General features: G+C 37.6%; 1 protein-coding gene across 2 annotated transcripts in view; it reads left to right on the top strand.

Moving 5' to 3' along the window:
* LOC122712828 (complexin) overlaps positions 1 to 10,058 on the top strand; it is a 238,409-nt gene extending 228,351 nt beyond the window's left edge. For both annotated transcript variants that reach the window (XM_043932759.1, XM_043932760.1), the window contains 2 exons: positions 1,399 to 1,528; positions 2,299 to 10,058. In XM_043932759.1, the coding sequence (XP_043788694.1) occupies positions 1,399 to 1,528; positions 2,299 to 2,375 (207 nt within the window). In that variant the 3' untranslated portion in view covers positions 2,376 to 10,058. The remainder of the gene's footprint in view (positions 1 to 1,398; positions 1,529 to 2,298) is intronic.
* The last annotated feature ends 4,029 nt before the right edge of the window (positions 10,059 to 14,087 follow it).

Below are 14,087 nucleotides of genomic sequence, written 5' to 3'. Positions count from 1 at the left end.
TAGATTATCGAATATATAATCTTGATTTAGTATTAAAAGAATATGAATGAAGAAATAAGAATTGCGAGTAATTTTTTGAACCTAGATTGAAATAATAAATGTTAATAGAATAATAAATTTGGGCCCAACGTGTCTAGGGATGTTTTCTTTTCTCTCCAAAAGGACTATCGAAACGTATAGTAATCTTGATTTAGTATTAAAAGGATATGAACGAAGAAATAAGAGCTGCGAGTAATTTTTTGAGGCTAGGTCGAAATAATAAACGTTAATAGAATAATAGATTTGGGCCCAACGCGTCTAGGGATATTTTTTTTCTCTCCAGAAGGATTATCGAAACGTATAGTAATCTTCACGGTATTAAAAGGATATGAACGAAGAAATAAAAATTGCGAGTTAATTGAACGATTGTCAAATAACTAAAGAAGCTACGAGTCATTTTTAAGAAGGGAGATTTTTGAGATCAGACTAAATAAGACTAGAATTTTGTTTAACTGGCGAAAAAACGGGGCGCTATAAGTTAATTTTTGAGAGCAAATATAATTCGCCAACGTCGAAACCAGCCACGATTGCAATTTTTCAGGCCAGGCCAAAGAGAATCCCTTTGATAGGTTTATGCATAGATCGTTGGCTCGCCTCGGGTACAAGTTTCCGCGTTACTTAAATTTTCGCGGTCCTTGCCGTTGATTAAGCTCGAGGCACGGGGAGAATAACGCCTCCTTTGAAACGGTTTCGACGGTCAAAGCCTAAAGAGAAAGAGGACGTCTCGGTTACTTCGTCACGTTCGTAACTTTCTTGTTAGAAGCAAGTTTGGAAATACTGTCGTCGAGTGTCTTCAACGTTCAACCCACATTCTTCGATCGAGAAAACTTGGCGAGTTTTGCCGCCAAAGATATCGGTCTCCTATCTAAAAATCTCCGCTTCGTACACGACAAATATTCCTAAACGCTTGTCTACACACACACACATTCGTTCCGTTTTGCTAGACGGATAACAACCGATGGGATAATAAACGAAATAATAAACGTTAATAAAATAATAGATTTGGAATAAAATAATAGAATGTATCTAGGGATGTTTTCTTTTCTCTTCAGATGGATATTCGTGGGATAGGATGGAATTGAAACGATTCAAAAAAACGATGATTTCGATCGATTAGATCCAAGTACGTGAACCATTAAATTATTGAAATTTATTGAAATTATATGAAAAATAAATATAACGAGTACTCGTTCCATCCCACAAATATCCCGCCGCTTTTGAAGAAAGAATGAAAAGAAATTTCCCGTTCGCAGGAAATTCTTCGTCAACTTCTTCAACTGCGTAGAACCTTGTGTAAACTAATAATAAAATCCCTTCTTTTATTCATTCGCCTCTCGGTTTTTTTTGTTTTCATTGCAGTATAACATAAAGAAGCGGGAAGAGGTGCAAGAGATGACTCAAGAGGAGCCCAATCCTTTGATGCGCAAGAAAAAGACGCCAGAGGAATTGGCCGCGGAAGCCGAGGCGGAAGAAGAGGACGAGATTACAAGTACGTGTCGATTCGCGAAAATAATAAAATAATTCGAGAAAAATACACAGCCGATCGTTTCGCGAATGGGAAGAGAGAAACGAGGGGGTTGAAACAAATTTTTGCGATATTAAGGGCGGTGATTACGCCGACACATACGATTAACACGAATTAAATTGGCGCACAAGGGGATGATCGATGAAGGGTTAACGAGCGTTGGTTAGAAATTAAACAACGCCGTCCCAGCTCTGCTGGGCTAAATTGGGCCGAACAATCCCGCTCGATTCTCATGGTGAAATCGGCGTTGCGTAATTGAAAGAGTTTGAAAAAAAAAACTGCAAGCCAACTTCCGGCCGTTCATTTGCGATTCCCCATTGTTTCGTAAACTAAACTGGAACACGTATGCACGTGCATACGCGCATACGCGCCTACGCGCGATCGAATAAAATGTATACAAGGGTGTTGGATAATATATACATTCGTGGACACGCTTTTGGATTTTCGAGATTCTAGAAAACAAGAAAAATATCTCTCGTCACGTTACAAGTTACAATTTAAATTCACGTCAAATTTCGAAGTCAAAGGTATATACCGATTTTTCATTTATTCGCTCTTTGAAATTATATCTCCACCTTCGAATAAAATATCTTGAAAACCTGCCTCTAATTTAATTAGAATCGATCCAAATCCAAAAGTGGTGTCCCCTAAATATATATATATATATATATCAACAACTTTATTGCAAAAATCTAGATTAATGTAATACACGTATTGTGTCTGTTCGTTTTCAGAGATCAAGAACGCGTTAGACACGCATATACAAGAGATCAAAGCGCAAGTACTTGATGGTAAATGCGACCTCCAATAAGCCTACCTAACACTCCTCGAAGCGGTCGGTAAGGAGGGCGGTGCATCATGCGCCGCCAGGGCCGCATCCGCCTCTCAGCCCCTACGACACCACGAAAGAAGAAGAGAAGAACGAGCAAGATCTGACGCGTTATCGGAGAAGCGAAAGGAAAGAACGATACGAAAGGAGGAAAAGTTCAGCGTCGTCGTCGTCGTCGTCGTCGTCGTAGTCTTCGGTTGGGTCTTCGTCGTCGTGTTGTTGTTCGTTCGAGAATCGATTCGAGATACTCACCGCGTGTCCACGGATGGCGACCAGACACGCACACCCTCCCTCCTCCGCACCTTCGTCCTCCGCCGTTCTCGATCGATCGAACGGCCGATCGATCTCATCAAGGAGCGCGATCGAAACCGAGCTGAAAAATTTTTGACGATTTTGGACGGGTCGATTTTGGACGGGAGAAATTTCGGGAGGGGGGTGATGATCGCGTTTTGAGTGTCGTCCGTTGCGATCCGTTTGTCGATCCGATCGAAACGAATTCGAGAGATCGTTACGTGGATATGGCCACGGAGTGATCTTGGGAATGGAGGAATATCTGGAGAATCTTTGGAGGAGCGGGACGAGGTCTCTGAGATCTCGACGTCGAAACAACGAACATCGAGTTGTCGAGGAAAAGGGATGATCGAAAGTGACGATGAACCGTTTCCATGGTCCGATCGAGTGAAGAACGTGCGTATATAGAAAATATATGATAGGGAAAAATAAAAAATTAGGGGACGATGACGGGATAAAAAAGCGAGGACATTGCGGCAGACACGAGAAAGTGTAAAGAGAATAGTAGTGAGAGTTCGTTAATATTAGATTCGGAGAAAGATGAAAGGGCGAAGACGATCCGAAAGAAAGGGGAATTCGTTTATGCCTTACGATTCGAGGAGAGGAAAGAGACGAGACTATCGGCGAGGATAAAGAGAAAAGGAAAAAAAGGAAAAGAAAAAGAAAGAAAGGGAGAAAGCGAAAAAAATCGTTTGATCGATCCGAAAGTCTAGTATCGTGGCGTGAAAATGAGACGCGAGCAGTCGAAGGGCGCGTGCATAATAATAATATATCTATATATATATATATAAATATAAAATGAAGAAATATATATATATATAAAAATAAGAAAAATGAAAGAAGTAAAAAAGAAAAAAAAAAAAAGACGTAAAATTAGTACCTAAGTTTCTAGTGAATTTTCGAACATATAGTGGTAAAAAAAAAAAAAAAAAAAAAAAAGAAAAACTACCGGTAGCAGAGTTACGTAGTCACTAGTTTGTTCGACGGCTGTTCAAATAACAAGGAGATCAGAATGGAAGAAGGAGTCATTATTATTATTCGAGTTATTAATTATTCTCATAGTTTATTATCGCGGTCATTGTTCTTATTATTGTTACCATTAAATGTTTATATTTAGGGAAACAAAGTTAAGGATCGAGGGCCACGAGAAACTAGGAGTCAAGAGACCAAAGAGTTTTTTCGATCGCAAAAAAAAGACGGAGAAGGATAGCTGAGAGAGAAATAAAAAAAAAAAAAAAGAAAAAGAAAAGATTAATCCAGGAAACGAGCAACAAGAGAGAAACAAAAAAAAGTAACCGGCGGCCCTTGCTCTCCCTTCCGTCCAAATTCGAATTTTTCCAATTTTACCTCTCGGCAATATAGCTCGATCGCGATCGATCCGCGAGCGAAACGCGTAACACCTGATCGATTCTTAGGGACAATTTAGTTAGGACACATTACCAAAGAGAAGAATAAGAAGAAGAAGAAGAAGAAGAAGAAGAAAAAATAGATAAAACGGTTATAAAAAAAAAAAGTTAAAAAAAAAAAAAAAACGTGTCGTTAAGAATAGCTCGACGAATCGAGCAGCACTGACTCTCGCGCGTTTAAAGATGCATAAATAGAATAAATAATAGATAAAATAAAATAAAAAAAAAAAAAGGGAAAAAAAGAAAAAAAATAAAAAAGAAAAGAAATGCCTTTCTTTCACGTTTATACAGTGCGTTTCTATCGAGTGTAATTAAAGTAAATAGTAGGTTAATCGTTAGATGAAAGGAAGAGAAAACCGATAATAAAATATGTTCGTTTAGAAACGGGAAATAGAGATTTTAGAGGAGTGTCGCGATTCGAGATCGAGATGTTCTTAGCAGGGGATAAGTTTTCAGGTGTTACCGCCGGAAACGTTCGAGCAAAGTAGCCATTGTCTCATCCTTTCTCGAACCGGTTCACCAATCGTTTTCATCTTGTGCTTCTCTACGTTCTCGTCTCCGTCTCGTTGTCGTGTGAACAAAAAAAAAAAAAACACACGAAACGCGTTGCGTACCGAGAACGACGAGTGAACAACAATGGTGGACGGGATGGACGGAGCATCGACTGCCGGCAAGTAACGCGAGCCTTATACATATACGAGAATATTAAAAAAAAAAAAAAAAAAAAAAAAAACGAGGAATTCAAATGCTCACACATACGGATACACATATTGCGTAACACTTAGAGACTTATAATAATCGGAAAGAGAGAGGAAGAAAAAAGAAAAAAAAAAAAAAAAAAAAAAAAAAGAAGCATTTCGTTCGAGAACGTTTCTTGTTCCTTCGATCGAAAGATCGGATACGTTTAAATGAAGAGACTGAGAAAAAAAAAAAAAAAAAAAAATCTGTTTAAATTAAAGATATTATACATTGTAACGTAGATTCTTGCGTAACGTGATTCTGAGTTGGTATATGTATAGGGTATGAAAAGCCAAAAAAAAAGAAAAAAAAAAAAAGGATAAGTCGCGATGGAAAAGGAAATCCTATGGACGAGATAAACGTGCCGTTTAATGCGTGAAATTGTTTTTTTTTTCTTTTTTTTTTCCTTTTTTTTTTCTTTTTTTTTTTTCTTCTTTTTCGAGATGATCGTGAGAAGAGAGTGTGTGTTTTTTTTATATTCGTTGTATCGTAACCTCGTTCTAACAAAACCGATCTATTCTTGTATATTCTTCTTCTTAACTATCGAGCGTGTCTTCTCGTATCGATCTATCGATTGATTCTGACTCTGAAGCAACGGCTATCTTCTGATTTCTTTGCGAGCTCGAGATTCTCCTAACACGCGCTCCATCATACTTGACCATTCGGAAAAACTAGGGAAAACATTTATCGACGATATATATATATATATACATACGCCACGAGGAAAGATTATTGTTATTCATCGACTCTAAAAAAGAAAAAGAAAAAAGAGAAAAAAGAGAAAAAAAAAATTTCAATCGCTCCGACGAACAATATAATTGCAAGTAAAAAACGCGAAACGAGGGAATGAAACGAGGGAGTAGAAAAGAGATTGGAAAAGAGGTTTCCTCGTCTCGTCGAGTTAAGCGTGCGTTACATTTAGGACCGCGTCCCTATTTTAAAAAATGGAAAATGCAACCTCAACGTCAGTCGAAAGTGAGAAGTCGGAAGGCCTTCTAGCCCAAACTTTTTTCCTGTGTACAAATGGACGCATGTCGAAGCTTTCTGTGTGCAGCACACTCTTGTTGTCGTTCTCGATGTATAAAAAACATGTTTAAAAGCATATTTTTCGAAGGGTCGACACGATTCTCAGCCGTTCTCGAGCACGTCCACGGATTTATCCTTCGCAACTTCGGAGGGAGTAGAAGAAAAGTAGAAAATGTAGAATTCGACTATCGAAAAAGATAGCACGAGAGCACCAGCGCTTTAAAAGTTTCTTCACAAACTTCGGTAATGCGTCGATACTTTTTTTTCGAACTTCGAACCTTGGAGTAATTGGAAGAGGAGAATATACTTTACGATATTAAAAATTTCGAAACTTTTAACGATCTACTATTTTATCCGGCCAGCCATATTACTCGGGCGCACTGTATAATTATTTACGAACGAACAATGACGCAAATCGCCAAGGATATACCTCGCCTCGTTATAGAAAACCGCCGCTCGATATCCAAAACGATTTCTCGATCGCTAAATTCTCCAAAACGAGCAGGAAAGAAAGTAAGTTTCAGCAGTCTACCGAAGAGAAATTCAACCGACAGCCTTTTCCCCCTCCCCCTCCCCCCCTTCCAACTTTTCGAAAAACCTCTTCCGTGTTCGACTCTCCTTTCTTCCGTGACTCGAACTGCCGTAAAATATCTCTTGGCAGCTGTTTGTCCGCGAAAAACAAACCGAGAACTTTTCTAACCTTTTCCACCGCTCGACTTTATATAGCCCTTCGACCAGCTGGATTGCCAGTGAACTTTCACCAACGAACTATAAAAAAACTCTCGCGTAGATTCGATTTTATACGTTATTTCTTTTTTTTTCTTTTCTTTTCTTTTCTTTTTGATTCGCGAACTGATATCGATCGCGATCATTTCGAAAATTACAATATCGTTTGAAAAAAAATTATATTAGACGCAATTAATATTTGGACATATTTACGATAACAGCGATCGAGAAAAACGTTGAACTCGTCTGTATAAATTTCTATCGAACGAGGCGATTAAAAAAGAAAAGGAAGAACGAGAAAGCGAAGTGGACGTGCTTCGCATCTGAATCTACTTGACATAGTCTCTCTCTCTCTATATATATATATATCTCTATCTCTCTTCCTCTATCTTTCTCTCTCTCTTTCTCTGTGTCTCTCTCTCTCTCTCTTTCTCTTTCGTGTCTCTTTCGTGCATGCAAACTGTCTCTCTCTCTCTCTCTCTCTCTCTTGTCTGTCGATGTCGATGTCGTTGGTTGGATCTTCTCTTATCGCGCGTGAGATCTTCGAAGATCAGTCGACTTATGAAGAAAAAGAAAAAAAAATGGGGAAGGAGAAAAAAAAAAAAAAAAAAAAAAAGTAACAGAGATCAAAACTAGAGAACGCCGTTATTTTGCTACTCGAAAGTAACAAAGAAGAAAGTCCAATGAGAAGTAGAGAGTGTAATAACATATCGCGATGATTTTCGAAGATCCGCGGAGAGACTCGCATTCTTTCTCTCCATAAACGATCTCTTTAGATTAATTCGTAAAAACGCTTTAAAATGTACCTAGAACCTACGAGATTCTATTCTACACTCTTCCTCGTCCTTATTCCTTTTAAAAAAAATGCGCCTTTTTCCTCTCCCGTCCAAGCATATTTTCCCCTTTACCGACCGAATCCTCATACACCGCCATACACTTCCACCTTCCCCTTCCCCTTCCCCTTCCTCTTCTCCTTCCCCTTCCCTCACTCCAGCCCCGAAAAAAAAGTAATTGTCTCGCAGATTCAGATTCTTCTGTGCGATTCTAATCTTGATATAACACTTGAAGTCAATTACTTAATCCAAAGGTGTATACATTATAACTATTATATATTTGATTCTAATAGAGAGAGATATACGCTCGTATGTTTTTTCTTGCGAATTTTTCGATAATATAAATATAATAAATAACGAAACACAAATAAGTTGAATTGAATAATATTCTAATAGTTACTATACGGAGTGTGTAAGCATTGTTCGCGTCACGCGGTGTTAAAGAAGTGGCATGAGTTTCGGTGCAACACGAAGCGAAATCATATATCGTCGCGAGAATTCGCGATCGATATCGAGAAGGGAAGCGATCAATTGGGCAACAAAGTGAAATTCCCCGACAATTTCAAAAACTTGACAGATTGAAACTTGCAACGCAGGAACGGGTATAGTTAAAAATAATAAACTGTTTTCCTATTCCTTGCGCTCTCTTTAACTATTTCTCTGTCTGTCCTCTCTGTTTCGATCTCTCTCTCTCTCTCTCTCTCTCTCTCTTTCTTTCTCTCTTCCTCTTCTCTCACTCGTCCTTTTCTCCTAAAAGTGAACAAATTTTTTTTCTCTTTGTCGTCTTGTATATGCCTTCTCGCTCGATGTGTCTACTACGCTGTATGCTCTTTAAAGTCACGACTATTTAATGCATGTGTCACGCGTAAAAGCGAACGAATAAAACGAATAAAAAATAATTAAAAAAGAAAAAAAAAAAGAAGTCTTATACGCTATTGTTATCGCTGATTAATGTCGTGTGTCGTTGTTGTTTCTCGATGTAATCAATTATATACTTCGATATACTTCGATCCTCTAGTCGATGTTAAATACCTAATCTAGCTTTGACATTTTCCCCCTTTTCTTTTTTTTTCCTCGCATTATATCGTACGTGTAAATTCAATTAAAAGCTCTGTGTGTGCCTTTTGTTTCGTGTCTAATTTGATTTGATAAACGTAAAAAAAAAAGCGATGTGATCAACGTATCATGTAATGATTTATCTCTGCGTAAGTTCCTATCCTGTAGTAGAAATATTTTTAAACGTATATAAACGCATCCATTGTTATAATTTGTCGAGATACGAGCAGGCCGTTTGCCGACGATTTTTCACTACCGCTAGATTAAACAAATCAAATTTCATCCACCAATTGTCACGTGTACGCGTGCGAAATTCAACATTTAACAGTGTCGTTGCAAAAGTAGAAGAGAAAAATATGACGATTTTCGGGTTAAAAGGCGAAGTTTCGATCTTCCTTGTGTAATTTTTAATGAAACGAGAACGAAAAAGAACGCGGTCCGAAAAATCAAAACGAAGCAAAAATCGTAGAAACGAATTTTGAGAGGAATCAAAATTCCAAAGAAAAAAGAAAAAAAACCAGTCGCGTGGAATATTCCGCAAACTTTCTCCTCTTCGATTATCTTTCATCTTTTAGGTTCTACGAACTGTCTATTTTCCATCTCCTTAATTTTTTTTTTTTTTTTTTAACGAGCGTTTCGAATCCTCCACTTTGCACACACACATACACACACATATATTTCGATCAAATCAAACTATTCCGGGCCACTTATCGCTCTATCCTTCACATCCTTTACCTATGAAGCCACCCTAAGCCTATACGCGGCACGTGGCAAGTGATACTTTAATAAATCTACTTGATTCGTGTTTTAGACGATCGTGATTATTATTATGATTAAAGAAAAAAAAACAAACAAAATGAATAAAAAAAAAAAAAAAAAGAAAATAATAGAGTCTCGTTTTCGACGTGTCACGTCGAGAGAATTCTATTATCAAAGAGGCGGAAGAGCCAACTAAGGTTCGTCACGATTTTAACCGATCTCGACGAATTGCACTTATAAATTAGAAAGTAGTACTCGCTAGAAAAGTACAACTGACTCGTCGAAACGAGACACGCGTGGAATTAATATTGTAAAAGATAGTTAACGGGCCCTCCTTAGGTTCCTTAGGTAACGAGTGTTTAACGAGAGAGAGAAAATAAAAAAAAAAAAAAGAAAGAGTAAGAAGAAAATTACGAAGAGAACGCGTTAGGTACGATAATGCGCCGAAACGTTAAGATTATAACGTTCTTTTCTTCATGTACATAGTCTCGCGTATTACCTAGACCTGCGTTTAGAATAACCGAAAGATTTTCGTTATTCGTGGTTTCGTTCTACGAAACGAATGAATGGAAGACGAGATGCAGATGCTGCGTTCCCTTTGGAAATTTGGGATACCTTTTTTTGTCCCCGATTTTTGCCTTCGATTTTCACTCGATCGATCGAATCTTCGATTCCTGGATAGAAACCTCTGACTGTGAAACTAGAGAGTGGTTTTTCAAAATTCCGGGAAGGAAAAGAAGGAGTTTCTTTTTTTTTTAAATATATATATATAAACACGTTCGTCTCTAATTTTGAGTTCGATTTTTTTTTTTATTCGAAATCTTCGATTGGACGAAAAAGACACGAGATGAGTTTTTTTTCAGAAATATCACGAAAGGGGAAGAGAAACTTGTGTTCTCTGCAATTTTGAAAAACCCCTATGTCTTTGTGATTTCAGATCCGAATTATTATTATTCGAAAAAGGAAAACGGGTTAAAGAAAAGAAAAGGCAAGGGAACGAAGGTTTCTCAAAATTTCAGAAGGAAGAGTAATTAATTAATTAATTAATTAATTACCGGAGTAACTCGTGAGGAAGAACCGACTCGACTTATTCAGAGACAACGACACAACGCATTATAAAGTAATAATGATAAACTTTAATGTTAAATCAACGTACTATTGTTATGATCTCTTACACTATGAGGGTGATCTCGATGACGATCGTTGCGTAATGTAAAACGCGTTCGCACGTGTGTTTTTCAATGCGTTCACTAAATAAAAAGAAAAGAAAAGAAAAAAAAAAGAAAAAAAAAAAAAGAAAAAAGATATAAACAAAGCGATGGGAACTGACGTTGTAAACGGTAAACGTTGTAGACGATAAGCGAGAGAAATACCGTTGAGAAAATACCGGATGAAAATTCAAGAAAAGAGAAGAAGAGAAGAAGAGAAGAAAAACAGGAGAGGAAAAAAGAAAAAAGAAAAAAAGAAGTTCAATAAAAAGACAAAGGGGGAGGGGGAAGGGAAAGAAATCACGATGTTAAGTAAGTAGTCGTTAGCTTTGTATACATACAAGGGAGTGCCGAACAGAAAAAGGAAGACGACAACGTTAAAAGAAGAAAGAGAAAAGAAAGGGGAGAACTTATAGCATCATAATCGGCGAGTTTTCCAGGGGAAATGACAAACACGAGGAGAACGCAATTCTTTTTTTTTTTTTTTCAAAACAGCTGCCATTCGACGACGAGAGATACGTGGCTACCACCATCTTCGAGCGGACTTGTGCGATTTTTCGGATATAGGGGTTCCGAATGAACACGGTATACACGCTGTCGCTCGATTCCGCGAAAACTCGATCCCGTTAATCGGCAAACACGAAAGCCACCATATATATATCCACCATATCCGAGGCGGAAAACGCGCCTCCTTCCCGAATTGGGGAAAAATCCAATTTACTTCGGGGGCGCGAAAAAATTCCAAATTCCGAATTCTTCTCCCGAGGGGGAAAAAAAAGAAAATCTCAAACTCGCCGCCCCCCTCGCCCCGTAACAGGAAAGGGGGGAGGGGGGAGGGGGGTCTGAATAATTAATTTAACCGAACCGAAACCTTCTTCCCCAGGAAATTGGATTTTCCTCGTCCGTTCCTTTCCTTTCACAGAATTTCTTTCTGGAAAATGGAATTAAAAATGTGAATCGACACATTCGTTTCCGGGAAACCGTGAATTATATTACACACGCATGGAGGAATCGCGCATCGCCCATCGTCCATGCGTCGTCGATACTCTGCCGATTTCCGTTCCGTTTCCGTCGAATCGTGTGAAAATCGTGTTTCACCGTGTTACGACGTAATAATAATAATAATAATAATAATAATAATAGTAATAATAATAATAATAATAATAATTATAATTATAATTATAATAATAATAATAATAATAATGCAGATCACACCTGTGTACCGTGCCCCGGTATCTTCGGTAAATTCGTTGAACCGAGAAGCAATACTACGGATGCCTATAATTATTAAATGTTATGCGTTTTGTCTTATACAACAAAGAAAAAAAAACCGTGGGAGGGAGGGAGGGAGGGAGGGAGGGAGGGAGAGAGGGAGGGAGGGAAAGAAAGAAAAATTAGGAACTCGCGTACACACGCACATCGGACACACTTCTCAGTACATCTCCAAGGGTGATCAGACATACATATATACATACATACACAAATACTCACACGCGCGCGATGCGAGTCGTGAACGAAGCGTCGATGTTTTTTCCTGGTCGATGTTTCTTCTTCGATCGAGGATCGCGCGAAAGTAATAAATGTAATGATAAAGGAGAAGTAAAAGAAAAAGATAAAAGATGAAAAAAAAATAGATAAAAAGACGATACCACCGCGTAACTTCGAAACAAAACTCAAAGTTACGTGATTGCAACCCGTTCGTACGTTCACATCGATCTCTGTGTAATTTTATATTTCGAAGATGCGAAGCATTTTTAGCTGCATGCAACGACCAATAAATTTTATTGTAATCGTTAATCGTGTATAAAGATTTGCACGGAAGTGATAGGAGAAACGATGTAAAAAAAGAAAAAAAAAAGAAGACAAAAAAACGAAAAAAAAAAAAAAAAAAAAAAAGAAAACGTCGAAGAGAAGTAAAAATAAATTAGGGGGAGAGAAGATTGGCGAAGATGAGAGAAGGGCATAAGGGGTTTTTCGAATGCCTAAAAATCGCACGAACCTTGCTCGGCAGATACAAAGGGGAAAAAATTCTTAATTAAAAAGGGGTGGTAATGAGTTGTACGTCAACAGAGAGGGGAATAGTAAAAGATCTCTTGTAATAGTGTGAGTAGTGAGTGAATCGTTGGAATGGAGAATTGATCGTTTGAGTATATTATTACGTAACTTTCGAAGAGGAAAACAAGTAACGCCGAATGGATCGATGATCGATGATGATGATGATGATGATGATGATGATGATGATGATGATAATATTATATATTGTTGTTAGATTATGTATAATATATATATATACACATAAACACTGATATAAAAATAAAGTAACCTAGATAATAAGCGACCACTTATTCACACCACCCACACATGGACACGGACACACGTGAAATACGTGCATGCGCGTGAAAAAGTTAACCCTTTATTTAGCGAATCGAACTAAAGAAAACTTATTTTTTCGAATAAATTTTTTTTTTTATTTCAAAATTTCGAGCAAAAAGTAATCGATATCTTAAAATTGGTAATCGAGATTATTTTCGATTTTCGATCGATATGTGTATACAAAAAATTCGAAAGAAACGGCCAAATTAAAATAGTCGTGCCAAATAAAAGGTTAATGGAGGAGCGAATACACCAAGATCACGAAACCACCATTCTCACACGAGAAACACGAAACACGAAACAAAAGACAGATAAGATTTCGTAGTTGTAACCCGTGAACATCCCCCGTCAAACCCATCCCCCTGAGCACGATCTCGGCTCTTGGTTACGCGTAAAAAATGCATAGAGTCCTACTTTCTCTACTTCGACTCTCCTCTTGACCCTTGAAACGATGGAAAAAAGAAAAAAAAAAAAAAGAAGAAAGAGAGCCAGGGAAGGAAACAGGAAACGCGTGTCGGAGTTTCTTCCTCCAGATCGCGTTTCCTGTCCATCTTTCCTTCAACTAAATAAATAAAAAAAAAGAAAAAAAACACAGAACACGGAAAAAATTTCAAGCATCAAGGAGGAGGCGACAAAGTTACCGAAATCTCCGAAAAAAGCTTGAACGAATACGATAACGAAGCGGGGATAAAATCAAAACAGAAAGAAAAGAAAAGAAAAGAAAAAAAAAGAGAAGGATAATCGAGCTTTCCTCTTCCTACGTTGTACGAGAAATTCACGGCGTTTCTTTTAGCTTTCACGGCGGGAGAGATGAACAACACAAAATGCGAGAGAAAAAAAATAAAAAAGAGAAAAATGAGGTTTAACAAAAAAAGAGAGAAATAAAAATGAAAAAACGAAAAAAAAAATGATAAAGCATGAAAATGATTTTTAGGGGCGCGCCTCATCGTTATAGCTCTTAATACAATAGTAATATTACGAGTAATAAACAAAAAGTGAATTAACCAGAAATATGCGTTTATGTTATTTAGTTCTAAAAAAAATGAAAAAAAAAAATGTAATAAAAGTCAATCGTGTTACCAACTCGTTCGTCTATTTATTTATCAATCATCCTCTCTCTCGATCGAAATCATCCACCATTTCGTCGCACGCTTTTTCAAACATCCTTAACTTTATATTTAATCGGACAAACGATATCGAATTCTCGTTCGTCGTATCGAAATTTCGACAACCGATCGAATGGATTCCGCTGTGCGTGCAATTCGCGCTACTCCCAAT

Source organism: Apis laboriosa, unplaced genomic scaffold, assembly GCF_014066325.1.
Source record: "Apis laboriosa isolate Shangri-la unplaced genomic scaffold, ASM1406632v1 scaffold21_cov150, whole genome shotgun sequence".
Lineage (NCBI taxonomy): Eukaryota > Metazoa > Arthropoda > Insecta > Hymenoptera > Apidae > Apis > Apis laboriosa.
The sequence above is the reverse complement of the archived record's forward strand: the minus strand, read 5'-3'. Positions and strand labels throughout refer to the sequence as shown.